Source organism: Penicillium solitum (genome assembly GCF_028829755.1).
Source record: "Penicillium solitum strain IBT 25940 chromosome Unknown utg000008l_segment0_segment0, whole genome shotgun sequence".
Taxonomy (NCBI): Eukaryota; Fungi; Ascomycota; class Eurotiomycetes; order Eurotiales; family Aspergillaceae; genus Penicillium; species Penicillium solitum.
In genome coordinates, this window is record NW_027072127.1 from 3,073,400 (window position 1) to 3,098,345 (window position 24,946).

General features: G+C 49.9%; 7 protein-coding genes across 7 annotated transcripts; 6 read left to right on the forward strand and 1 right to left on the reverse strand.

The window, feature by feature from the left end:
- Positions 1-955: 955 nt before the first annotated feature.
- steA (sexual development transcription factor SteA) lies at positions 956-3,305 on the forward strand (the record flags this gene model as incomplete). Its single annotated transcript, XM_040954807.2, has 5 exons — positions 956-1,085; positions 1,144-1,243; positions 1,300-2,823; positions 2,924-3,007; positions 3,059-3,305. The coding sequence occupies 5 exons, from the start codon at positions 956-958 to the stop codon at positions 3,303-3,305; spliced, it is 2,085 nt and encodes a 694-aa protein (XP_040814531.2).
- Positions 3,306-4,456: 1,151 nt separating this feature from the next.
- On the forward strand, positions 4,457-6,571 carry N7455_010468 (putative sucrose transporter; the record flags this gene model as incomplete). Its single annotated transcript, XM_040954927.2, has 4 exons — positions 4,457-4,623; positions 4,719-4,758; positions 4,868-5,189; positions 5,247-6,571. 4 exons carry the CDS (start codon positions 4,457-4,459, stop codon positions 6,569-6,571), a joined length of 1,854 nt encoding a protein of 617 aa, XP_040814770.2.
- Positions 6,572-7,237: 666 nt separating this feature from the next.
- On the forward strand, positions 7,238-9,618 carry N7455_010469 (bifunctional K:H/Na:H antiporter NHX1; the record flags this gene model as incomplete). The annotated part of the gene is made up of 4 exons (XM_040955010.2): positions 7,238-7,280; positions 7,364-7,393; positions 7,489-7,638; positions 7,736-9,618. 4 exons carry the CDS (start codon positions 7,238-7,240, stop codon positions 9,616-9,618), a joined length of 2,106 nt encoding a protein of 701 aa, XP_040814756.2.
- Positions 9,619-11,704: 2,086 nt separating this feature from the next.
- On the forward strand, positions 11,705-12,739 carry N7455_010470 (intradiol ring-cleavage dioxygenase; the record flags this gene model as incomplete). The annotated part of the gene is made up of 2 exons (XM_040954917.2): positions 11,705-12,326; positions 12,387-12,739. 2 exons carry the CDS (start codon positions 11,705-11,707, stop codon positions 12,737-12,739), a joined length of 975 nt encoding a protein of 324 aa, XP_040814569.2.
- A 923-nt stretch (positions 12,740-13,662) lies between these two features.
- Positions 13,663-15,790, forward strand: N7455_010471 (putative GABA permease; the record flags this gene model as incomplete). The annotated part of the gene is made up of 7 exons (XM_065606461.1): positions 13,663-13,768; positions 13,845-13,975; positions 14,207-14,336; positions 14,416-14,948; positions 15,025-15,111; positions 15,181-15,574; positions 15,657-15,790. 7 exons carry the CDS (start codon positions 13,663-13,665, stop codon positions 15,788-15,790), a joined length of 1,515 nt encoding a protein of 504 aa, XP_065460424.1.
- Positions 15,791-16,117: 327 nt separating this feature from the next.
- N7455_010472 (zinc-dependent alcohol dehydrogenase) lies at positions 16,118-17,295 on the reverse strand (the record flags this gene model as incomplete). The annotated part of the gene is made up of 3 exons (XM_040954870.1): positions 16,118-16,164; positions 16,224-16,578; positions 16,639-17,295. 3 exons carry the CDS (start codon positions 17,293-17,295, stop codon positions 16,118-16,120), a joined length of 1,059 nt encoding a protein of 352 aa, XP_040814654.1.
- Positions 17,296-18,973: 1,678 nt separating this feature from the next.
- ino80 (chromatin-remodeling ATPase INO80) lies at positions 18,974-24,937 on the forward strand. Its single transcript, XM_040954946.2, has 5 exons — positions 18,974-19,194; positions 19,291-19,953; positions 20,015-20,488; positions 20,551-24,337; positions 24,394-24,937. The coding sequence occupies exons 2-5, from the start codon at positions 19,429-19,431 to the stop codon at positions 24,585-24,587; spliced, it is 4,980 nt and encodes a 1,659-aa protein (XP_040814596.2). The 5' UTR covers positions 18,974-19,194; positions 19,291-19,428; the 3' UTR covers positions 24,588-24,937.
- The last annotated feature ends 9 nt before the right edge of the window (positions 24,938-24,946 follow it).

Below are 24,946 nucleotides of genomic sequence, written 5' to 3' on the forward strand. Positions count from 1 at the left end.
GGCCAATCATCAATTTTGACATGCAATACTATACAAATATACAAATATTGTACAAAAGAATTCAAGACAGGGGGGTTATATTCGCTTTGTTGACAAGAATCAGGATGTATTATTTAGTTTTGATAGTTTTGATCTCAAATGAAGAGTAACAAACTATGATGATTGTGTTAACCTGATACCATCCTTTTATGTATCATCAAAGATGATCCCCTTCTAGCCCTGGAGGGCTGAAGTATGTAATTGAACAGTACAACATAACTAGTGAAGTTGATTTACTGTCCCGCCCTGTAAATGACCAAGTCAATACCATTCAATACCATGTAACTAACCCACCATACCAGATTAATAACATAAATAACACCTTTCACACCCCCCCCTCTGTTATGACTAAGTATAACCCAAAATAACATACTAGTTTCTGACCGGTCAGATAGTCCCTGGGCGCTTCCCCCATTCCCAGCTTCGATTATTATTAGACTTGGACTGTATCTTCTTTCTCCCCCTTCTCTTCTTCACCTTTACTCAAGCTTCCTCATTCACTTTCGTTTCTTTCTTCCCGCTGCGCGCGAAAATTCCAGAGGCTTACCGGCTGGTCCAGTTTCATTCTCTGACAATCTCTCTTTCTTGCTCTTTGTCTACGAGGCTGGTTCCTCTGTTTGCTTAGACACCTTTCCGCGCATTTGTGTGATCTAGAACTGCTCCCGATCGGATATTATCATTACTGGTTGGCGACGTTGATCCTCGCACTTCCGATATCCTGTTGAACCATTCAGGTGAGTTTGATCCGAGGTCTTGCAGCTATGTCTCAGAGTCGCAGAAGTCACAGAGAGGGTTCTTTTGATTGGACTCAGATTGGACTCAGATCACCCTCTTTGTTTGCGCATGCGTTATCAGACGGTCTTTTCCCCAGTGCTAACTATCTATACAGTGTGCTTCACACAGGAAAATAACAAAAATGTATCCTCAACCAGGTGCTCCAATCCCTATGGCACCACCCCAAAAGCCCGAAACTTTTATGCTCTCCACCGAAGCACAGCGAAGCCTACCTCACGACGCGCAAGTTGCTCTTCAGCAAGTAGATAACCGTACGTCTTAGTGGTTTTTATCCCCCCGCATCAAAGCAATGTATTGACATGGGGCCAGTGAAATATTTCCTTCTGTCAGCTCCCGTGGATTGGCAACCAGATCAACTCATTCGACGCTTTTTACTTCCCACAGGCGACTATGTCTCTTGTGTTTACTGGTTCGTCTCACTCTAGAGCGTGATGGCCTAGGAAGCTGACTGACCCCGTCTTATAGGAGCGGCCTTTTCCACATCTCCGGTACCGATATTGTCCGATGCCTCGCATTTCGATTCCAAGCCTTTGGACGTCCGGTGAAGAACTCGAAAAAGTTTGAGGAGGGAATTTTCTCAGATCTACGAAATCTCAAGGCCGGCGTAGACGCGGTCCTGGAGGATCCCAAGAGCCCGTTCCTGGACTTCTTGTACAAAAACAACTGTATTCGGACCCAAAAGAAGCAAAAGGTGTTTTACTGGTACGGCGTGCCCCACGACCGGCTATTCCTCGATGCACTGGAACGAGACTTGAAGCGCGAGAAAATGAACCAGGAGGCCACCACGGTCGCAGTCAGCGAACCGGCCATGTCTTTTGAATTCGACTCGTCCCAGTCTCTGTACGAGCAATTGACCAAGTCACAACAAGTGAATCTGAACTCGTTCGCTGCCCACGCAAGTACGACATATGGCCAACCCAACTCCCCCGTGGTTCGGACCGTTGACGCAATGCCTCCTCCGCAGATGGCTCCCCCAGCGATCCCTCTGATGCAGGACGACCCTGGGAATCAGATGTACAGCCACCCACAGATGCCCCTTTCGAACAATCTAGTCCAGAGCATCATTAAGCGCGAGCAGGACTACGGCCCTATCCAGTACGATCGTCACGGAATGCCCATTTCCCGCCCCCATCAGCGCCATTCTTCCATGCCGACCTTCTACGAGTACTCTCCTGCACCTTCCTTTGTATCCTCACAATACGAGGATTACAGCAATCGCGGCCTGTCTTTCGAACCAGTCACCCCGCCACAGCATTCGGTCGGACTCGGAGGGGAACCAGCTTACATCGCCAACGAAGACACCGGACTTTACACGGCGATTCCGGATATTTCAAGTGGACCCGCCTACCACCCTATGATGCAGCTGCCTCCTTCAAATCTGGCTAGTGCTCACTATCAGCCTACGCCTCGGTCCTATTCGGCAAATCCATATCCCGTCATAGAGGGATCCCCGACATACAAGCAGCGCAGACGTAGGTCATCTATCCCGCCAAATACCGGTGCTGTCGCACCCAGTGGCGCAGCTCACGTCCAATCAACAACTCCAGGAGTTCAGTCAGTCTCGTACGCTGCTCACCGACCAAGTGATCTGCGGCGTTCGGTTTCTAGCTCGGTCGCTCCAGTTGCAGAGGGGGATGAAGCTACCCAAGAACTCGCTCGCACTTATCCAAGTGCGATGCTGCCACAAAAGGATCTTGTTCATGAAATGTCCCGTCATGGCACCCCACTGCAGAACATGGATCAGACCAACGCACAACATCCAGGATCAATGGCAAACCAATCCAATGACCTGACATCTTTGCCAAGCAGCAGTGTCATCGAGACTGCGGTTCAAAACACTGCTGGTCGGTCCGAGCGTTCGGCGCTTGGTCCTACTCGGAGAGCCAGGAGTGCAACCATGATGGAGTTGGGACCCTATCCAACCAAGGCCCATTCTTGCCCCATCCCGTCATGTGGTAGAACCTTCAAGAGATTAGAGCACCTCAAAAGGTAAGCTTACTTCTATTTTTGCACCCACGATGGTGGGGCTGATCTGCACCGTGCGCTGGTGAGATTGTTTCGATAGCCGCCGACTAACCCCTCTCTCTAGACACGTGAGAACACACACACAAGAGCGTCCGTACCCCTGCCCTTATTGCAGCAAAGCTTTCTCAAGGTCCGATAATCTTGCGCAGTAAGTTATTATTATTCTATTTCTTATACGACTTGCGCTAACATTCACTAGACATCGTCGGATCCATGAAGCGCAGCAGGATGGTCAGACAATTGTCCCAACTGACGAAGATCTGGAGAATGACGCACATGAATTCGGTTCCCCTAGGGAAGAGATGTCCCCACCGGAGCCCGCTCATACAATGATTAGCATGCCCAACATGACGTCGATGGCAGCTCCTTTGAGCATGCCGTCCGCCCTGACCGGCATGCCTACTTCACACATGATCGCTCCGCAACTTCTCCAACAGCATATGTGAGAATACTACAGGGCACGGTGCGTCTATTGCAAACCATCAGATGTACCACTTGATATCCTCATTACCGGGGATGTTCTGAGCGAATGTTTCAATTCTCCTCTCTTCGGGGCGCATACAGACGTCCTTTTTCTTTGGTTCGGGGTTTATACCGCCTCTTGTTTAATCGCACATGGTCCAATGATGGCCTTGCACATACCACGATATTCGTGTATAGCCCGCGTGTTATGTCCTTGCTTGTCTTTGACGCAGTGTTCTTTTTTTTGGGGGGTTATTTTTGGGTTATTTTGGGTTTGCGGACTGTGCGATGGTTACAGGAAACACCGTGTATTATTGGTGTCAGTTGCCCTGCACATGAATTGGGTTGCGCTGGCAGACATTCATTTCATGCTGCCTGGCGGGCACGGGCACGAGAGAGATTCGACTATCTCTCAATGGGAAATGGGTTGGGAAGTTAAAGATTCGGGTGGGTTGGCTTCTTGGATCGTCAGGCATTGTCCATGAAGACCGGCTGGGAATAGTAAGGTTTGTACGCCTCAAATTACAATATATAGACAGAGACATTGTGTAACGACTTTGAATTGGAATCGAAAAACACTTGAAAACTTTATAAATATCAATGTTCCTTTGATTATATCTACAATATTGTTGTACATAGTATCGTATACGGTCCGATGATGTGATTGAAGGCCGTTATGGCCCATAAATGGTACATCACGTGTTGCTGACGTCGATCACCCCTGCAGTCATGACAGGGATACCACAAGATCCATCTGACACACCGCGCTTTGATTAAAAGGGCTATACCCTGTACAGTTTTAATTTCTTTCAGCTACCTATCCGGATGGTAAACGATGCGTGGCTGCCAACACCCAGCATAGCCCCATCTTTCCGACGCTATCTACTTCCCCACACTCCAACAATCCACAGTCTACACTGCCTACGACCAACACAAGGGTTGTAAAGTTAATTAAGAAAAACCCCGATCCCAGCAACTGCTACGGAGTATTGAAAAAGCGTATCCCTGCACCGCAGTCAGCAGCTGGAAACCACAGCAGGCCCAACCATATCCGAACACGCATCAGCGAGTTCCATGAGTTAATCCTGGTCGGTGCTAATTGAACACATCCAAATCCCGACTCTTGAACCCTCACATGGGGGAATCGGATTACAAGTCTGCCCCTGGCTCTATCAGCGAGGGCTCGCCTCTCATGGTTGCTACTCCTCCTGCAGACAGACGTGGTGGGCACCCTCTTGCCGGTGCCGATGAGTCGTCTAAGAATGCATTGTACATGTTCCTTTTGACTCTGTCTATTGGTGGGTAAGTATTTCCATATGGTAATTTAATTCCATTTACTTATACGTTATTTTGACTTGTTCTACTGGCCATTGATTAATATGATGTTTCTTTAACAGACTTCAGATTGTTTGGTCTGTCGAACTTTCTAATGGATCGGTAAGTATAACTCGCGAATTGCAGTGAATGACCATTTTTAACTTGCACTCTACTCTTTTCGTCTCGATGCTGCAAGATTGAACAAAACAACATACTGACCCACGTACAGCCATTCCTTCTATCCCTCGGGATGAGCAAGTCGCTTCTTGCCTTTGTTTGGATAGCCGGTCCCTTGACGGGTGCGCTGGTGCAACCATACATCGGCATTCGAAGCGATAACTGCCGGCTCGCGTGGGGTAAGAGGAAACCGTTCATGGTTGTTGGAGGCGCAGCAACTGTCGTTTCATTGCTAGCTCTGGCATGGGTGAAAGAGATTGTAGGAGGCTTTCTGTCTATATTCGGTGTTGAATCAACATCTGCTGGAGCCAAGATTGTCATCATTATCATGGCAACGATTTTCATGTATTGCCTTGATTTCGCCATTAACACAGGTGGGTGCAGACTCCAATATCTTTACGTTTATTTCTCGGCTAATTACCATCTTATAGTGCAAGCCGCAATCAGAGCATTCATTGTCGACAATTGCCCCACCCACCAGCAAGAACTATCCAACGCCTGGGCCAGTCGTATGGTTGGCATTGGCAACATCTTGGGGTATATCTTTGGCTACATGGATTTGCCGAAGTTTGTCCCTTTCTTGGGAAATACCCAGTTCAAGGTTCTTTGTGTACTCGCCTCGGTCTTTCTGGGCGCAACCCTTGCCATTAGTTGCGTCTATATCAAAGAGCGGGATCCCCGGGGAGAGGGACCTGTAACCGACAAGCTTGGCGTGATATCCTTTTTCAAACAGGTCATCAAGTCAATTCAGAGCTTGCCGACACAGATCTCCCGCGTCTGTCAGGTGCAGTTCGCAGCGTGGGTGGGCTGGTTCCCATTCCTGTACTACTCCACGACCTATATCGGGCAGCTGTATGTCAATCCCGTTTTCGCAGATAATCCCCATCTCTCCGAGGGTGAGGTCGACAAGGCCTGGGAAGACGCTACTCGCGTTGGGACACTGGCTCTGCTCATCTACGCTATCATCTCTTTCCTTGCCAATATGTTGCTTCCTCTTTTCGTGGTCCCGTTATATGGACCGGCACCAGAAACTGTTTCGCAGCGGGATTCTCTAGACGGCGATTCAGACGACGAGGCAGAACCATCTATAAGGAGACTCTCATTTTCAGGTATGCCGACGGGCAACGCATCCGAACCTCTGCTCGACGCTGTTCCAATTGGACAGGAGACCGAAGGGAAACCGACTTGGCTTTCACGTCTGCGCATCCCAGGCTTGACTCTTCCGCGAGTCTGGCTCCTCTCCCATCTCCTCTTTGCGGCCTGCATGTTCAGTACTTTCTTCATCTACTCTTACCAAGCCGGGTCGGTATTTGTGGGCATTATCGGAATCTCCTGGGCTGTAGCGCTGTGGGCACCCTTCGCTCTTATCGCGGCGGAGGTAGCTAGGATTGATCCTTCTAGACGAAATCGTCCCCACACAGCTCCGTCCACCTATGACGAACATGAAGGCGAGGCCCAAGGCGAGGGTCCTGGTGAATATAACAGGGTTGGAGGCAGTGACGTTGAGCATGGACACCCGAAGAACCATCACGATGGTGATGTTGCACAGGCGGGTATCATTCTTGGACTGCATAATATGGCGATTTCTCTACCTCAGATTCTGTCTAGTCTTGTCTGCAGTGCTATCTTCAAGGCATCTCAGAAGCAAAGAGGGGAGCCGTGGGATGATAGTGTGGGCTGGGTGCTACGGTTTGGTGGATGTGCTGCGTTGGTGGCTGCGTGGTTGACTAGACGGGTTTCGGATGGATCAAGATAGACTTTCAGGCATAGGCTGTAATGAATTCATTAGATTTTTTTTAATCTTTTATATACATGTATGTTGCATGTATTCGATAACTAACTACATAGTTACTAACGCAAAAAGTACCTCCCAGCCTTGTCTATAGCATGCAATATAAAGGGATTCTGCAGGGGATAGTGATTCGTACGAAGTATGTGGGTCCTTGTACAGTACGCAGGCCTAGAGCGTCATAGGGCAATCAAATCATGTCGTCAAATAATGATGATGTGTTCTCGCACTGAATAATCAACAAGCCTTTGTGCCTGGCTATTTTGCCCGAATCCACCGGTTTCTTGGCAGTTGCGCGGCACGTCGAAACTCGGCCCACGTGTAATTTCAAATACCAATACACTGCATATCTTACGTTATCGCTGTATCTGTCCAAATTTCCCACCAATTTGACTCCAGCCAGCCCTGCCGTATTCTGTATTGTACAACCCCGTACCTGACCTCATATCTGTCCCTCTGATGCAACTTAGGCAGTCCGTGTTATTACTGCTAACCCAATTCGACCTTGTCGCAACCTCTCGCTTTCCATCTCTGCGTGGACTATGTGCGCCTGGTCCTGCCATCTCAATTTCACTGTGGGAGTGAACTGCCAGTCCGCCCTGGCCCTTGATACTTCCAACGGCGTGAGCCGCCATGGCTAGCCAATTTATGAACGATGGCCTACATGCCCTGCTTCGTATGTCCCTCTGATCAGTGGTCTTGGACGCTGCGATTTAATTCCCCGTTTGGACTGCGAGCTAACATCTATCTTTGTTATAGGGAGGGCCTCCGAAGACTCCGATCCCGATGGTACGCGTGCCTGAACTCACCCCCTCATCCCTCCCGTCTTGTCGCGATATAGCGCTATCCAGCTTCGGAGATCTAACTAGTATGGCGAAATATAGATTCCACCGAGGCGGGGTCCAAGGAGATCACAACATCCTGGGCATTGTTTATCATGATCCTGTTGTTGATGTTCGCCCTCTTCACGAGCTACATCCTCCAACAGAGGAAGATCCAAGCTGTCCATGAGACGGTTCTATCAATTTTTGCAGGTAGGCAACATCCCCAAGTGGCGCAGACATAATCTCGAAACATACAAGGCTTCGTGCGGTCTGCGCAAATCGGTACGAACTTGCTAACGGTCACCAGGGATGTTCGTTGGACTACTCATCCGTTTCACAGACTCCACCCTTCAAGACAGCGTCGCCTTCGACTACCAATTCTTCTTCAACCTCCTCCTTCCTCCGATTATTCTCGCCTCTGGTTATGAACTCCACCAGGCGAACTTCTTCCGACATATCGGCACGATTCTCACCTTCGCGTTCGCCGGTACCTTTATATCCGCAATCGTGCTCGGTCTAGTGCTGTACCTATGGACACGGATCCCGCTGAGTGGGCTGAATATCTCTTTCGTCGAAGCTATTTCGGTCGGCGCAACCCTCTCCGCTACGGATCCTGTTACCATCTTAGCTATCTTCAACCTCTATAAGGTCGAGCCGAAGCTTTATACTATCATTTTTGGCGAGTCGATCCTAAACGATGCCATTGCCATTGTGCTCTTCGAGACGGCACAGAGGTATCATGAGACCGGTGCAGCTGGCTCTTTGACCTTCCTGAATCTATTCGAGGCGGTGGGGCTCTTTTTGCTCGTCTTCTTTGGTAGCATGGTTGTCGGAATGCTGGTTGGAATCACTACCGCGCTGGGTCTCAAATACACCCTCGTGCGGCGCTTGCCCAAGATAGAGAGCTGCTTGATTATTTTGGTTGCATATGCCAGCTACTTCTTCTCCAATGGCGTGCACCTATCCGGCATTGTCTCGCTCTTATTCTGTGGTATCACCCTCAAGCACTATGCTTACTATAACATGTCGCGTCGCACACAGTTGACCACCAAATACCTGTTCCAGGTGATGGCTCAACTCTCAGAGAACTTCATCTTTATTTACCTCGGCCTTGACCTCTTCGTGGAGCCTAACCTACAGTTCAACCCTCTGTTCATCATGGTGGCAGTGTTTGGTATCTGTCTCTCCCGTTACCTTGCGGTGTTCCCGCTTTCCAAGGCTATCAATTGGTTCATCCGGTACCGAGCACGCCGCCGTGGCGTGGATGTTCCCGACGAGCTGCCGTTCGCCTATCAAGCGATGCTCTTCTGGGCTGGATTGCGTGGTGCCGTCGGTGTTGCGCTAGCAGCTGGTCTATCAGGAGTCAACGCTCCCGCACTTCGGGCGACAGTTCTTGTTGTCGTCGTGCTAACTGTCATCATCTTCGGCGGAACCACAGCTCGCATGTTGGAGATTCTGGGCATTCGAACGGGTGTAGTCGAAGAGCTTGAGTCGGACGATGAATTCGACACCGAGGTGACCCATGGTGGCACCTACTACAAGCGCTCCGGCACGAGCCTGGGATACATCCCGCGACGCACTGACTCGGTGATCCCCTTGGATGGCGTCACCACCACCCCACGCGCTGACGCTGGGGAGAGAACACACAGCTACTCCAGCGGCAACAGTCGCCGTCCAAGCCCACCCTATACCCACACAAGAATGTACTCCGCCGCGTACAGCAACAAAGACCAGTCCTGGCGCGACCGCCAATCCACCGCGACGTTGCTCAACGGCGCAGCTGGGCCGAGTGCTGGTGAAGGCAGCGATGACGAGTTTGGTCTGCCACCCTCGGGCCCCGGTCGCTCCAACGATCCTACCCACCCAGATGAGTTCGATCTTGATATTGAGGGCATCTCCGATGACGACCTCCCACCGGCTGCAAGTGGAGCATCGCGTCTCCGCCGATCTGCTTCCCAACCCCCTCACCCTTCGTCCGCCCCACCCACCAATGCAGCGGCATCGACCAGCGTCTCGCCCACTCGCCAGCCGGCAGGTATGTCTGCAAGGGATGCGGTGCGGGGTCTGTTTTCGGGTGGTGCTACTGGCGACCATGCGGCTTGGTTCCGCCAGCTCGATGAGGACTATATCAAGCCCACACTTTTGTTGGACCAGTCGAATCATAAGGGACCTGGGCCTGGTGCGGTTTGAGATGATGATACCTTGGCAATGACTTCCATTTTTGTTTTTTCTTTGATCTGGGTGTATATTTAGCCTTTGTTGTTTGGGTCTGCATTCTCATTGATGTTTTGCTTTTCTGCATTTGTGGCTTCCATACAAGACTTGTCTGTATGAGCTTATGTAAAACGCGTTTGAAACTTGGATTATAGAACCCAACAAGACATCTCCAAGTGGGAAGCACACGTCCCCTGTAAAAGTAGCCAAAACGATATCAAATTGAGTTTCTCCGCACTTTAGCGCTATCGTTACCCCACACTTTTCGGGATATATCACCTCGTTTAAAGGAAAGACAGTCAAAACTCTCGAACCGAGATGGTCTTAAGAGGTCTAGGACAAAAGAACAATGCTTTGTCTACGTCCATGGCGATTTAATAAACGTAATGCCCCACGATAAGCAAGAGCTTCGCCCTTCACCCGTGCGTTCCTATCTCCTCCTACCTTATCGCCCACTCGGATCAGCAACAGCTATCTGTGCAGAGTATAATTATGTACGGCGCCATGCTTGTTTCGGGCATACTTACGCCAGTGCCTATCTTCTCAGTCATCTGATCGCCGTATTAACTTCCGGGCCTACGATTATGCACTGATGTAGACAGGATTAGTGGGGCTTCCCTACTTGATCTCCCTGCCGCTTTTATAAGGGTGTTTCACAGTGGTAGAGGTCAGTATGGGCTTAGACTTGGTGATTCTCTGCTGTACGAAGTAGTTACCGAGGTGCGAGTGAACTATGGGAATTGAGGTATCTTGAAGCGCATATACACCTTTCCGTTTTAGTGCTCACTCCTAGCTGCTTTTTGATCACCGAGTAAAAGTAAGCACCCGTGGTGGACGCTGCTGAGTATTACATAATCATCAATTGGAGGGCTCACTAAGCGGGTACCCAGCCCCGGACCCGGGGCCCTAAGTAAGGTAGAGTTAATTGCAGTGGAAACCTTGCCAACGCTACGGGGGCTGCTCTTCCCCCCGACATAATTAGGACGAATTGACAATTCAGATTTTAACACAATACTGCCTACTGATACCCTATGCCGTGATTGTGAATGATATAAATTTAACAAAATTACAATATCGTTAAACATGACAAAGTTAAATTGCTTCAGAAGTCTCTTAGTCGCAGGGCGTGTACCTCCACCCCCCCCCCCAGTATGTGTATAAATCCCATTTTGGCCCCTTGGATATAGTGGTAGGTGAACTTCGATCCTCTCTTCTCGATCGAAGGTCAAGTCGACCTAATTAGACGGATTTTTGGCCAAAATCTGCAAGTGGGAGCATATCATATAAGTCTTCTATAGATTTCTTATATACGTCAAGTCCCGCGAAATCCCCCAGAGGCGGAAGCTCCAGATAGGTACCAAGATATATTATAGCCACATGCTCGTTTCGGTCGGAGGATCTGCCTGGATCCGCAAGATTAGAACCGGGTAACGTCCGGGGGTATACCGGGAGGAGCGAGTCTAATGCTAAGCATGGATCAAATCACCTAACGATCTTCCCTAATAATCAAATCCTTCCAAGTTTGTTTCAGACTAGATCCACATCTTCAAGTTAATGAAGCTTACACAAGGCTGGTCAATACTATTTTGGGAATGTTCAAAGATTTCTGTCGAAAGAGAGAGGCACCAGAAGGATATCGCCAAAAGATGGGATTGATTAACCAGAAGTCAAACTAGTTCTGATTCGGTTTCCCCTCTATCAGCTAATACATATCTACATAAGGGTCCTGTCGAGGCTATGCATATTTAGACGAATGCATTGTCGCACATCAAGTACTGTGCCGTGGGGCTCAATGATCCATTTACAGTAGCTTGAATCCTGATTATTGCTCGATTAGAAATCGAGTGTGTAGTGTTGGATCCGCCGTGAACCCCTGAATAATACGTATACTCTGACGTAGGATGGAGAAGGAGAAGTACCGACTAAAAATATTAAAAGCATAGTCAGGTGAAACAACGCTGCATTATAAAAATGAGCCTACCTTCCGATAGATGGGTACATATGCCCTCCGATCAGCTTTTTATTTATCATCGGCTTTCCATTTCTTACGAAGTCGTTAGCGATGCGCTTCTTGACTCTCTTCTCAACGGCTACCCTGGCATTCTTTGCCGTTGCGCATGAAGGCCCTCACCGGCTACCAACAGACAAAGAATTTTCTCGCAAAGCCTCTTTATCTGCTCGTTGCTCGGAGCATGTTGCTCACTTCAACAAGCGACGCATGAAGCGTGACTTCACTTCCCACGCCCGAGGCAATACCACTGTTCAGATCCAAACCCAAGCCCCTCTTTACGAAACGATCCAGAATGATACCTGCGTTCTCAGTCCTGAAGTTACAGCTGGTCCCTACTACTGGCCGCACTCTCAAACTATCCGTCAAGATATGACAGAGACCCAGGATGGTGTCCCTCTGTGGCTGGACATTGGAGTTTTGGATATGGCTACCTGCAAGCCCTTGGAAGGCGCTATGGTTGACCTATGGCACTGCAATGCAACCGGAAGTTATTCGAGCTTTACTGAGTTGTCCCCTAATACCAAATTTCCTGCACTTCTGTCTGAACTTGGGAAAAATGTTTCGGACTTTGAGGTTGGCACCACCGATATCCACACCGACTCGCAGACCTGGCTGCGAGGAATGTGGCCAACCGATAAGCATGGGATGATGCAGATGAAGACCATTTTCCCAGGTGTGTTCAATTTTTCTAATTATTCGTCACTTCTGCGACCTTTCACTGACGCGATAATAGGATTTTACATCGAAAGGGCTATTCACATCCACGTCCAGGTTCATACAGACTGGACTACCCAGGAGAATGGCACTCTCGTCTTCGAAAACACCGTGAGCACTGGCCAACTGTATTTCGAGGAGGAACTCGAGAAGAAGGTCATGGCTCTTCAACCGTATGCCTCTCATACACAGATCAACCGCACCCACAATGACGTTGACATGGAGTTCTCTAAGGGTGAAACAAATGGTTATAACCCGGTCGTCTCCGTGGTCCCCGTGGACGATGATGACCTCACTAAGGGATTGATCGGATACATCACCATCGGCGTTGATACCACTGCAATTGAGGACGAGCACTGGTCTGCTTCATAGGTTTGCTCTTTCCGCTACTTGCGCTAGAAAATCCTTCCTTCAATACTGGAAGCACCTATCCGAGTTATGATTCAAGACTGTGAAATTTGAGGAATGCATGACTGCGTGCGATATATATTCGCGGCTGTTCGATAACGAACGGAACCATGTCTGAGAATGAAGCGGGGAGCTCAGATTCTAGCTAATTTAAAATTGACGTAGTTTATAGTAGATTTCCAAGACCATATTTGACCTTCTTCCAACGTCTAAAGCTCGTGGTGGCCGAAATGCATTGAGGACTATTACCTGCTGCATCATGCAGCCTTCTGAGAAGCGATGGATTTCTTAAATATCGAGGTAATAGAAACTCAATACACCAAATAATAATCCTTTTTGAGGACAGTGGTAAGCCTATCCAAATCTACGCAAATAACCATCGCCTAGGCAACCTGTTAAGTTAGGGCTTTGGCGTGCTGAGTTCTACCCAGGGACCAAAAGGCAGCAAGGGATGATCCCAAAAGGGGAAAGGGGGACGTTGTGAGATAGACAATGTCGTACGCTCCCCCGCTCCGCTAAACCAGCCGCCTCTAACCCAAGTCGATCTTCCTTGAAAAGATAAGAGATTGTGTCATGTACCCCCTCAGATTTCCTATAGAATCTATTTATTTTATATTTAGGAAGGTATTTAAAAGGTTATATCTATATGTAGACCTTGAGCACATGGCAAGGATCTGCGCTTACTACACCTCCTATCTACCTCTTGCATCAGTGCTTATAGTACTCGAGTCTCTCGTAATATTTTAAGACGAAAGGCCCCCCTTCGTCTTTAATCCGAGGTCTCCATTTCCATCAGATCTTAGGTGTCGCGCGCTCGATCGCGCTGACTATTTGTTTACCTATCCACTACCTCATTTCCCTCGATACCAATTATACCTACCTTAGCCATGGATGATGTGATGGAGAAAGTGGCGTCGAAGACGAGCAAGAGGCGCCAATCGACAGCCACAGGCCATGACTCGAAGCCCCAGGCTGGAGATACCGAGCTGCTAGGTGTGTGTATATTGCGCGGCTTATTGGCAGACCTTGTGTAACCATCTGAGATCGTTGTCACTGACTGATCAAATAGCGACACTCGGGTACAAGCAGGAATTGCGACGCCATTATTCGACGATTCAGATTTTCGCTGTCGCTTTTAGTATTATGGGGCTTTTGCCTTCCATTGCGTCTACGTTGGCGTTTTCTATGCCCGCTGGTCCGGTGGGAATGGTTTGGGTAATATACTTCCCCAGACTAATATTGGTTGGAATTATGACTGACAGAATGGATAGGGTATGCAACTATCGTTTCAGGAGTATAATCCTAGCAATTGTTAACAGGTTCCTTGAACAGGATGGTTGGTTGCAAGTTGCTTTATCTTTATTGTCAGCTTGGCAATGGTATGCTTTACTCAATCTCCAATCCTAAATCCACAGAACTAATGGCCATCAGGCCGATATAGCATCCGCAATGCCCACAGCAGGCGGTCTTTACTTTTGGACACATTACTTCGCATCCGAGAAATGGAAGAACCCGCTCAGTTTCCTCGTCGGATATAGCAATACCATCGGCTTGATCGGAGGTATATGCTCGATTGACTGTAAGTCAGCCCATTCACAACCTTACTCAAACTCTTCCACCACTAACGCTACACCCATTAGATGGTTTCGCCAGCATGCTCCTCTCCGTAATCTCGCTCGCCCGCGACGGAAACTGGTCCGCATCAAGACCAGTCATTTACGGCACATACGCAGCAACAGTCTTCACACACGGCTTCATCGCCATCTTCTTCGCCCGGATAATGCCAAGAATCCAATCCGCCTGTATCTTCCTCAACATCGCTCTCGTGGTAGCAACCGTCATCGCCCTACCCATCGGCAAATCAAACAACAGCCCGCCAGTCAACCCGGGCTCGTATGTATTCGGCGAAATCCAGAACCTCACAACCTGGCCCACCGGCTGGGCATTTATCATGGCGTGGCTCTCGCCCATCTGGACTATTGGCGCCTTCGATTCTTGCGTGCATATGAGTGAGGAGGCGACACATGCTGCGCGCGCTGTGCCGCTGGGGATTATCTCTTCGGCTGGATTATGTGGTCTTCTTGGGTTTGTTTCGCTGGCGGTTATTGCGTCTTCGATGGATAGGAATATTGAGGGGATTTTGAACTCGAAGTTTGGACAGCCTATGACTCAGGTGTGTTTTTGTCTTGCTTCTTCTGCTGTTATTCTGTGTTGGAATATCCTTTCTAACTCTGTTGGATTCACTATAGATCTACTACGACGCCCTCGGCAAAAACGGAGCCATGGGCTTCATGGTCGTGGTGATGATCGTTCAATTCTTCATGGGACTGAGTATCGTAAGTCCCTCCTCATCTACCAACATACACCCAAACCCCAGAACTCATCCACTAACTCTACCCACCCAGGTCCTAGCCGCCTCCCGCCAAAGTTGGGCCTTCTCCCGCGACGGCGCCCTCCCCTTCTCCTCCTTCTTCCGCAAAGTAAGCCAGCGCAAATTCATGCGCTACCAGCCAGTTCGCATGGTGTGCGGTATAGTCGTGGCATCGGTACTGATCGGCCTCCTCTGTCTAATCGACGAAGCCGCCGCCAGCGCCCTCTTTTCGCTTGCCGTAGCTGGAAATGACCTCGCCTGGCTGACGCCCATCCTGGCGCGTTTGCTCTGGGGCGGTGATAGGTTTATCCCCGGTGAGTTCTATACCGGGAAGTATCTCAGTAAGCCCATTGGGTGGGTTGCGGTCATCTATATGATGTTCGTTATTGTTCTTACTATGATTCCGACCGAGGGGCCGAATCCGACGCGTGAGTTGCACTATACTATCCTATAGATTTCGAAGTGCTTTTGCTGACTAGGTGTTTGAAGCTCAAACGATGAATTATACAGTTGTTATTAATGGGAGTCTTTGGCTTGGGGCGTTAGTTTATTACTATATTCATGCGAGAAAGACGTATAGGGGACCTCAGACTACTGTTAGTCCTGAGGATGAGGGGAAGAATTTGGAGCAGGATTCTAAATAGCTGAGAAGATATAGATAGACGTTGTGGCTTTTTGGGTAGGACCTAGAGCATGTCAGACGAGTCTCTGTTGTTCATATCGATATATTAAGTTCATGTATAGCCAATTACCACAAGTGAATGAGTTTTACTCTATACCCATTAGTTACGGAGACACTGGAGATTTCAAAATTTCAAATTCGCCTTTCAATCATCGCTAATCACCCTTCCACCAGGGCTAAAAAAAATTGTCGCTATGGACATCAAACTTCGTTTCTTCGTTCTTTGTTTCTCAAAAGCAATTCCTCCCCGGGTCTATTCGTTCGCGCCCAATGAATGATAACAATTCATCTATTCAGGGATCTCGAGGACATAGCGGCCAGCGATCTTGCCTTGCTCTGTGTTGCATGTATTAGCATATGATCACTACCAAGTAACCGAAATATTGGAAACTTACTCATGAGCTCGAACACCTCAGGCAGCTCCTTCAGAGGAACCGTCTTGAAAGGAGCGTTGATCAAGCCACGTTCGAAGAATTCAACGGCCTCAACGCCGTCCTGACGGTTGCCGACATAGCTGCCCCTAATTGTGACCATCTTGACAACAGTTTCAAAAACAGGGGCCTTGAGGAACGCATTGGCGGGAAGACCAATGGCAATGATAGTACCACGAGAGCGAGCGTATTCGACAGCCTGCTGGAAAGGCTTTTCGGAGACGGCAAGCAAGAGAACGGCATGAGCACCTAGACCACCGGGAGTACCAGCCTTGACATCTGCAACGAGATCGGTAGACTTGGTAAAGTCGACGTAGACCTGAACACTATATTAGCATAGACCCCAAAAAGTAAACAAAGGGAATAGAAAAGAACTTACCTCTGCACCGAGCTGCTCACACATAGCCTTCTTCTCCTCGCCACCATCAATAGCAATAACACGCAAGCCCATAGCCTTAGCATACTGCGTTCCAAGAGAGCCAAGACCACCACCGGCACCAACAATAGCCACGGTCTGACCAGGGCGCACACCGGACTCCTTGAGACCCTTGTAGACAGTAATACCAGCACACAGAATAGGCGCGACAGCATCCAGCGGGATTTCCTTCGCCAGCTTCAACACATGGGCCGCCTTACCGATCGCGTACTGCTGGAAGGTACCGTCAACCGTGTATCCGGACAACTGTGCGTCGAGACACAGAGGCTCATCGGAAGTCTCGCAGAACTCGCACTGGAGACAGGACCCATTGAGCCATTTGATGCCTGCGTGATCGCCGATTTCGATACCGTGCGCGAGAGATCCCTTTGCGACAACAACTCCGGCGCCTTCGTGGCCGCCGACGAGGTTCTTCTTCACTTCGAGAGGCCAGTCGCCGTTCATGGCGTGCAGGTCGGTGTGGCAGACGCCAGTGTACTTCATTTTCACGAGGACTTCATCGGGACCCGGCTTGGGGACGGGGATTTGTTTGTACACGGGTGGTCCACCGATCTTTTCGACGACTTGGGCCCATTGGGTTTCGGGGATTTCGAAAGACATGTTGGTGTTGAGTAGAATGTGTGAGGGTAAGATTAAGAAAAGAGGTAAGGATAAGGATGGGAAGAGGTATAGGTAACAAGAGTATTAAGTGGGAAGTTTGAAATGATTAATAGATGTGATAATGTAACACAGAGAAGTTAGGCTGAGTAGCTGGTCTTATAGTAGCTCAGCGGGATTGCCTGACGTCGAGATCAGAGCATCGGCTTCTTTCAACTCCCCATGGAATCATGAAATCCCGCCGGTTTCCCGTTCACCGGTAGCTCTATGATATCTGGTGTCATTCCCAACAACTATTGGAACAATAGTCCCAGACATTAGCTACGTAGGTGTATTAGGTAGGTATCCACTTCGGTATCCCGTTTGCGGTATACAGCGCCATATTATGCAGACCCTGGTCTTTCCTAAACATCTAGATCTTTACTAACTCTTTTAGATATACTAATAGTCTATCTACATTGATATAATTTGGGGAATGGGAGGGGTTAACCCCTCCATATCAGCTTATATGCAGGCAACACAAACCCACTCAATTGCATCCCCCTCATTTGGACAAAAGAACGACAGAATCATAATTGAAAATCGACATGTAAGATTAGTACAAATGATGACCGAAGATGTCAAGAGGCAATTGTACCATTCCAAGGTTATGTCCACCATATGGCCATATGAGATTAGTGGAGGACGTCATCGCCAGGATCAGGCCATAGGCCGTTTGGGAGATTGGGAGATTAAGAGATTGGGAGTTGCTATAACTATTAATTACTTAATTAAGTTAACATACAAAGTGTCTCGGAATTAATACATATACCTAAATGGAGGTAGCATATATCCTTTAGGGCTACATATAATAATAGTTCCCTCTCGGGTCCGAATTCACAATCTGAGGCTGCTTCAATTTGAGGCTTACGTATCCTCAAGAGGTCACTGAGTACTGCTAAGATTGGATATTTGATATATGAATGTATATTACAGATATGAAATAGTTTATATTCCGATCGAAAGATTGGAGTTATAAGCTGATGTGATGTCCACGGAGATACACCTAGACCGGAGACCTCATATATAAGTGACCTTTACCTTATTTAGTAATTCCAGTGATACCCATGGATGTATAGGATATGTATAGGAGATATCAATATCTGATTCCACCAAGGTATGAAATCCAAAAATAGTAAAATAGTAAAATCGTAAAATCGTAAAATCGTAAAACAGAAATAAGCAGATCATGAATTCAGTGAAGCTTGGCGTCTCTCCAGAAAGGGCGGATAAGGCGAGCTCACGATAAACTCGGAACGGATTTCGAGTCAAATCGGAGGGGAAAAGACTCGCTAAATATGTTGATTCTAGAAGAACTTGGAATATTTGAACACATTAAAAGACATTTGAAGTAAAAAAAAAAACATCGCATGTTGATGATGTTCGTCTTCACCACCTCTGTGCTCCACGAGGTGTTTATATGGACTCCGAGTAAGATCGGGGCACAACCTTGGAATTATTGACCAGCCAGAAATGGAAAATGATATAGAACAATATGAAACAATTGGAATAGTTCATTTAGAATAGAAAAATCAACTCCTTGCACTAAAATCAGCCTGTTCGGATTTAACCCCCGGGATGCCGGAGGTGAAATACCCCAGACGAAAGACGAGATTCACGAGAAATGCCAACTCTCGTCACTTTTTCTCCTTTTACCTCGATCAGTTTGTCTTTCCCGTCTTTTCCACCGTCAACTTTCTTCCCCAGTAATTCCCCCATTCCCCCATCTCTCCCTTCTCATCCTTCCCCCCCATCGCCCCTGCATCAGCTCGCCTAGGCCCGCGCATTCTCTTTCTTGGGCTCCACGGAAACTTCCCTTCTTCCTGCATCTTCCCACCACAAACGAATCCATCCTTCCATCAGGTATTTATGTCTTGCTTTCTTCCTCCATCTCTCTCTTTCATTCCTCTTCACTCCGAAACACATACCTGAAACCAACAACTGACGCCGCGTCACTAGACCGACGGAACCCCTTGACAGGTGTCTCTGAGCAGGGGTCTTGGACTCTTCTTCCTCAATTCCTTCCCCCAGACTCTAGCTCGACCCGAGTGACCAACCTTCGACGCGCTCGACCCGTAACCGGGGACCGCGGCCATCATGACGGGCCCTCCGCCATACAACGCCCAGTCCCCGACTCAGCAGCAGCGGTATCCGGCCTACACCTCTCCGAATAAGAACCACCCGTATTACCCAAGCAATGAACAACCGCAACCACAGCAATACCACCAGCACCCTCCCCAGACCCCACCCGCATTTGGCCCATCCTCCGTCGCGCGAAGCCCGCACTTTTCACACGCGTCCCCGATGCCATCGACATTGCCGCCGCCGTTAAATGGGAGTGCGCCACCTCACCCGTCTCACCCGGAGTCTTCGCAATACCAGGGACATTCGGCTGGCTCTCAGCTACCACTTCCGCGCCCTTACTCCAGCTCCGTGATCACGGGAAACGGTGCCTCACCGTACGGCTCCGCGACACCCCATGGCCACCCGCCCAGCCGCCCAGAAGGTCATTCGCAATCTCCCACTAGGGAGTCCGAATCACCATATAGGATGCGAGGCAATGGTGCTGGATATGGACCTCCGATGATGCGGGAGCCGAGACCGGCCTCGCCGCATGAAGCCGTAGGTATTACCCGGACCCTTTAATATCTTACCATCTAACTAACCCATCCTTGCCTCACAGAAGCCTGCCCGAGCCGCAGACCCCATGTCGTTCGCCAGTATTCTTTCAGGTCCGTCAGACGAGCAGCCTGCGAGAAAGCCATCACCTCTCCCGGCCCCCATCTCCGTTCACACGCCGCATGCTCCCCCCGTCTTTACACATCGGCACCTGGACCACAGCTCTACGCCAGCAACTATACATCACAAACACGAACACGTCGAAAAACGCATCGATGCCCCGAGACCACCACAGGCCACCAATGGGTTCGCTAAGCCCGATGTGGAACACCCTGCGCCCGTTCCTCGTGCACCACTCCGGAAACCCTTCCCTCCCGGCGTGGACCTGGAACAGGTCAACCGGGCTGCGGCCGAGATTGATCACGCGGAGAAGAGCGATGTTGAAGATCCTGGCTTCGAGGCGGAACAGGAGCGGTATCGGGAGAAAGGTTACAAACGGTCGGTGGAAAGCAGCCGCGCAGAAGAAGTGCGACGAAAGGTAGGTTGTTTGAGAGTCGTTTCATGTCGAACCAATCGCCCACCATACTAACAAATGCTTAGCGTCGCCGCAACGAATTCCTCATCGATCTAGGTAGATCCTTCGAAAGACAAGCCATTCTTGGCACCGAGAGATTCCGAGTCCTCAACGAGGGTGCTGTTATGGCCGAAGTTCAGCAAAAGGAGATCCAGGATGAAAAGGAACGGAAGAAGGACATGCAGCGCAAGCGCCGTCGCGAGAACACCGTGCGCCAAGAAATGCAAAAGAAGCTGGAGGCCGAGCGCAAGGCAAGCAAGGCCCAGGAACCCGGAGAAAGGGCCAAGTTCCTTCGCGAAGCTGAGCGCGCTCAGAAGAAAATCCGCACCACCAAGCGCGCTCTGGAGGGCGGTGATGGCCAGGATGAGCTCGGTGAGGTCACACCACTTGCTCCCAACCTCGAAGGCGGGACGACGAGTCAATTCCATATCGGCCGCTCCTCGCCCAACCGACGCAGGTCAGGCCGCGCCGGTCCTGTCACTCGTCCCAAGAAGTCCAAGGAGCAGAAGCAGGCCGAGAAGGATCTCGCCGAGGCAGCTTGGAATGCTGGGTTGGACGACGACCTGTATCTCACCCCAAGTACGAGAAAGGATGCTCGACGTTCAAAGGAGGGTACTCCCATGTCGCAGCTACACTACGACAGCAAGGGCTACAACCAGATCTACGAACAGATCTGGCGCGATATCGCGCGCAAGGATATTCCAAAGGTCTACCGCATCAAAACCACCTCCCTCTCCACCCGCCAGGAGAATTTGCGTAAGACGGCTCAGCTGGCTAGCAAGCAGTCTCGCAAGTGGCAAGAGCGCACGAACAAGAGCACCAAGGATACTCAAGCTCGTGCCAAGCGGACGATGCGTGAAATGATGTCCTTCTGGAAGCGCAACGAGCGTGAGGAACGCGACTTGCGTCGTGTGGCAGAGAAGCAAGAGCTTGAATCAGCCAAGAAGGCCGAGGCGGACCGCGAGGCCAACCGACAGAAGCGCAAGCTCAACTTCCTTATCTCGCAAACAGAACTGTACTCTCACTTCATCGGGCGCAAGATCAAGACCGACGAAGCCCAGGGAGACGGCGCTGTTGCTGCCACCGGGGAGACCGTTCAACCAGGCAAGCCAAACGCCCACACAATCAATCTTCCAGACAGTGTGGCCAACCCCAATGCCAAGACCACTGCATTTGAGGATCTTGACTTTGACGCTGAAGATGAAACTGTGTTGCAACAAGCCGCCATGGCTAATGCGCAAAACGCTGTGCAGGAGGCCCAGGACCGGGCCCGTGCCTTCAACAACCAAGGAGAGGGTGATAATATGGCTGCATTCGACGACGGAGAGATGAACTTCCAGAACCCGACTAGTCTGGGTGACATTGAGATTTCGCAGCCGACCATGTTGAATGCTCAGCTCAAAGAGTACCAGCTGAAGGGTCTTAACTGGCTTGTCAATTTGTACGAGCAGGGCATCAACGGTATCCTGGCAGATGAGATGGGTCTGGGTAAAACCATCCAGTCCATTTCCGTCATGGCTTACTTGGCCGAGGTGCATAACATCTGGGGACCTTTCCTGGTCATTGCGCCAGCATCCACGCTGCACAACTGGCAGCAGGAGATTACGAGGTTCGTCCCGAACATCAAGGTGCTTCCCTACTGGGGTAATGCCAAGGACCGCAAGATCCTGCGAAAGTTCTGGGATCGCAAGCACATCACCTACAACCGTGACTCTGAATTCCACGTGCTAGTCACCTCGTACCAGCTTGTCGTTCTTGATGCACAGTACTTCCAGAAGGTGAAGTGGCAGTACATGATTCTTGATGAAGCCCAAGCTATCAAGTCCTCTTCAAGTTCGCGATGGAAGAACCTGCTGGGATTCAGCTGCCGCAATCGTCTTCTATTGACGGGTACGCCAATCCAAAATAACATGCAAGAACTGTGGGCCCTGCTTCACTTTATTATGCCAACTCTGTTCGACTCCCATGACGAGTTCAGCGAGTGGTTCTCCAAGGACATCGAGTCGCACGCCCAGAGTAATACCAAACTCAACGAGGATCAACTCAAGCGTCTTCACATGATCTTGAAACCGTTCATGTTGCGTCGTGTCAAGAAGAACGTCCAGCAAGAACTTGGAGACAAGGTTGAGAAGGACATCTTCTGCGACTTGACATACCGCCAACGTGCCTTGTACTCCAATTTGCGTAACCGTGTCAGCATCATCGACCTCATCGAAAAGGCTGCCACTGGCGACGACACCGACAGCAGCACACTGATGAACTTGGTTATGCAATTCCGCAAAGTCTGTAACCACCCCGATCTCTTCGAACGTGCCGAAACAAAATCCCCCTTCTCCGCTGCATCCTTTGCGGAAACTGCTTCCTTCGTTCGTGAAGGAAACTTTGTCGATGTTCGCTATTCGACCCAGAACTTGATCGAATATGAGTTGCCACGCCTATTGTGCAGCTCAACGGGACGACTTGATCTTCCTGGTTCTGACAATCCTCGTGTGGGCTTCCAGAACAAGTACCTGTCCCAGCTGATGAACGTCTGGACACCAGAAAACATTCAGAAGAGCGCACGTGACAACGGTGCGTTCTCTTTCTTGCGTTTCGTCGACACTTCTGCAGGAGAAGCAAGCGAGATCGCACGACTCGGCGTCTACGAGCGTGCCGAGCGTCGTCGCAGCAAGCCAAATAGGCTTTCTGCCTTGAATGTCATTTATGATGAGAGTGATGATCCAAAAAACTCTGTGTTGTCTCATTCGATGTTGAACATCATCGATCGTAATGATCGCCAGGCTGTTCGAGATATTGCCGTTGAGAGCCGAATGAAGGATCTCATGACTGTTTCGCGCTCCTCATTCGAAGATCAAGGCCTTCACCTGATTGAGCCTTGCGCCGGCCCTAAAGCTTCAGCGCCCCCCATCACCATGTCCTGTTCCGGCCAACAGGTATTACGGGAATCCAATCAGGCTTTGTTCAATCCGTCTGTTCGCCAAGCACTATCTGGACACTGCAGCAGGCAACTTGAGGAGCAAATCCTCGCCAAGAAGCTCGATCCTGCGCCTTACTCTCATGCTCCTATGTTGCCGCCACCGGGCTCACTCAAGGGCCGCTACAGCCACATTGAGGTACCATCGATGCGTCGTTTCGTGACAGATTCAGGCAAGCTAGCCAAATTGGACCAGCTGCTGCGGGAGCTCAAGCCCGGTGGCCATCGTGTGCTCCTCTACTTCCAGATGACACGCATGATCGATCTGATGGAGGAGTACCTGACATACCGGAACTTCAAGTACTGCCGACTGGACGGAAGTACCAAGCTGGAAGACCGCCGCGACACTGTCGCAGACTTCCAGTCCAACCCGGAGATCTTCGTCTTCTTGCTTTCGACTCGTGCCGGTGGTCTCGGTATCAACCTGACGGCAGCCGACACCGTCATCTTCTACGACTCCGATTGGAACCCTACCATCGATTCCCAGGCTATGGATCGTGCCCATCGTTTGGGCCAAACTCGCCAGGTCACTGTCTACCGTCTTATCACCCGAGGCACCATCGAAGAACGCATCCGCAAGCGTGCCTTGCAGAAGGAAGAGGTGCAGCGCGTTGTCATTACCGGTGGTGCTTCTGGCGGTGTCGACTTCAACACCCGTGCTCGCGAGAACCGCACCAAGGACATTGCCCTGTGGCTTGCCGACGACGACGAGGCCGAACTCATTGAGCAAAAGGAGAAGGAAGCCATGGAACGCGGTGAGACCCTTGGCGCCAAGGGCGGGAAGAAGGCCGCTCAGAAGCGCAAGCGGGATCTTACGCTGGATGACATGTATCATGAAGGTGAGATTACTCCACTCCATTACTGCGATTGACATCCATACTAATCGATTATATAGGCGAGGGTAACTTCGACGACGCCAGCGCCAAACCCTCAGGGGCTGCTACGCCTGCCGAGGAGCCTATTGAGACACCTTCAGCGACGCCTGCAAAGCGCGGGCGCGGCCGTGGCCCCGGCAAAGGCACGTCGAAACGAGCTAAGACCATGAAAGAGCGTCTCCGTCTGATCGACGGCGACGGCGGCCTTGATTAATCCAATGACTTGTCAACTAATGCAATTCGGAACGGCGTTTAATGTCAAATCTTCTTCTCTTTTCTTCTTATTTTCTTTTGTGTTTGGTTATTCCCATTTCTCCTTATCTTCCACCTTCCCTTCCCCTTTTCTTATCTTCTCAAACGGCAGATACATGTGAACTGCTCTGTATTATCATACAAAACCTTGACTATGTTCTAGGACGGCGATGTGGCTTCAGTATGGACATTTCCCAAAGTCTGGTGGCTCAGGGTGGTTGATGCAATGATGAAAAGATGTGTTTCTTTCCCCCGATAGACTTGATCCTGGCTTTGGATTGTGGTTCATGGGTGGTTGTGGTGGTTTCGGTGTGAACTTGT

Coding starts and splice junctions, on each gene's coding strand:
- ino80 (XM_040954946.2), top strand. CDS start 19,429: ATGACGGGCCCTCCGCCATACAACGCCCAGTCCCCGACTCAGCAGCAG. Junction 19,954..20,014: donor CGGCCTCGCCGCATGAAGCC/GTAGGTATTACC, acceptor CTTGCCTCACAG/AAGCCTGCCCGAGCCGCAGA. Junction 24,338..24,393: donor GGATGACATGTATCATGAAG/GTGAGATTACTC, acceptor TCGATTATATAG/GCGAGGGTAACTTCGACGAC.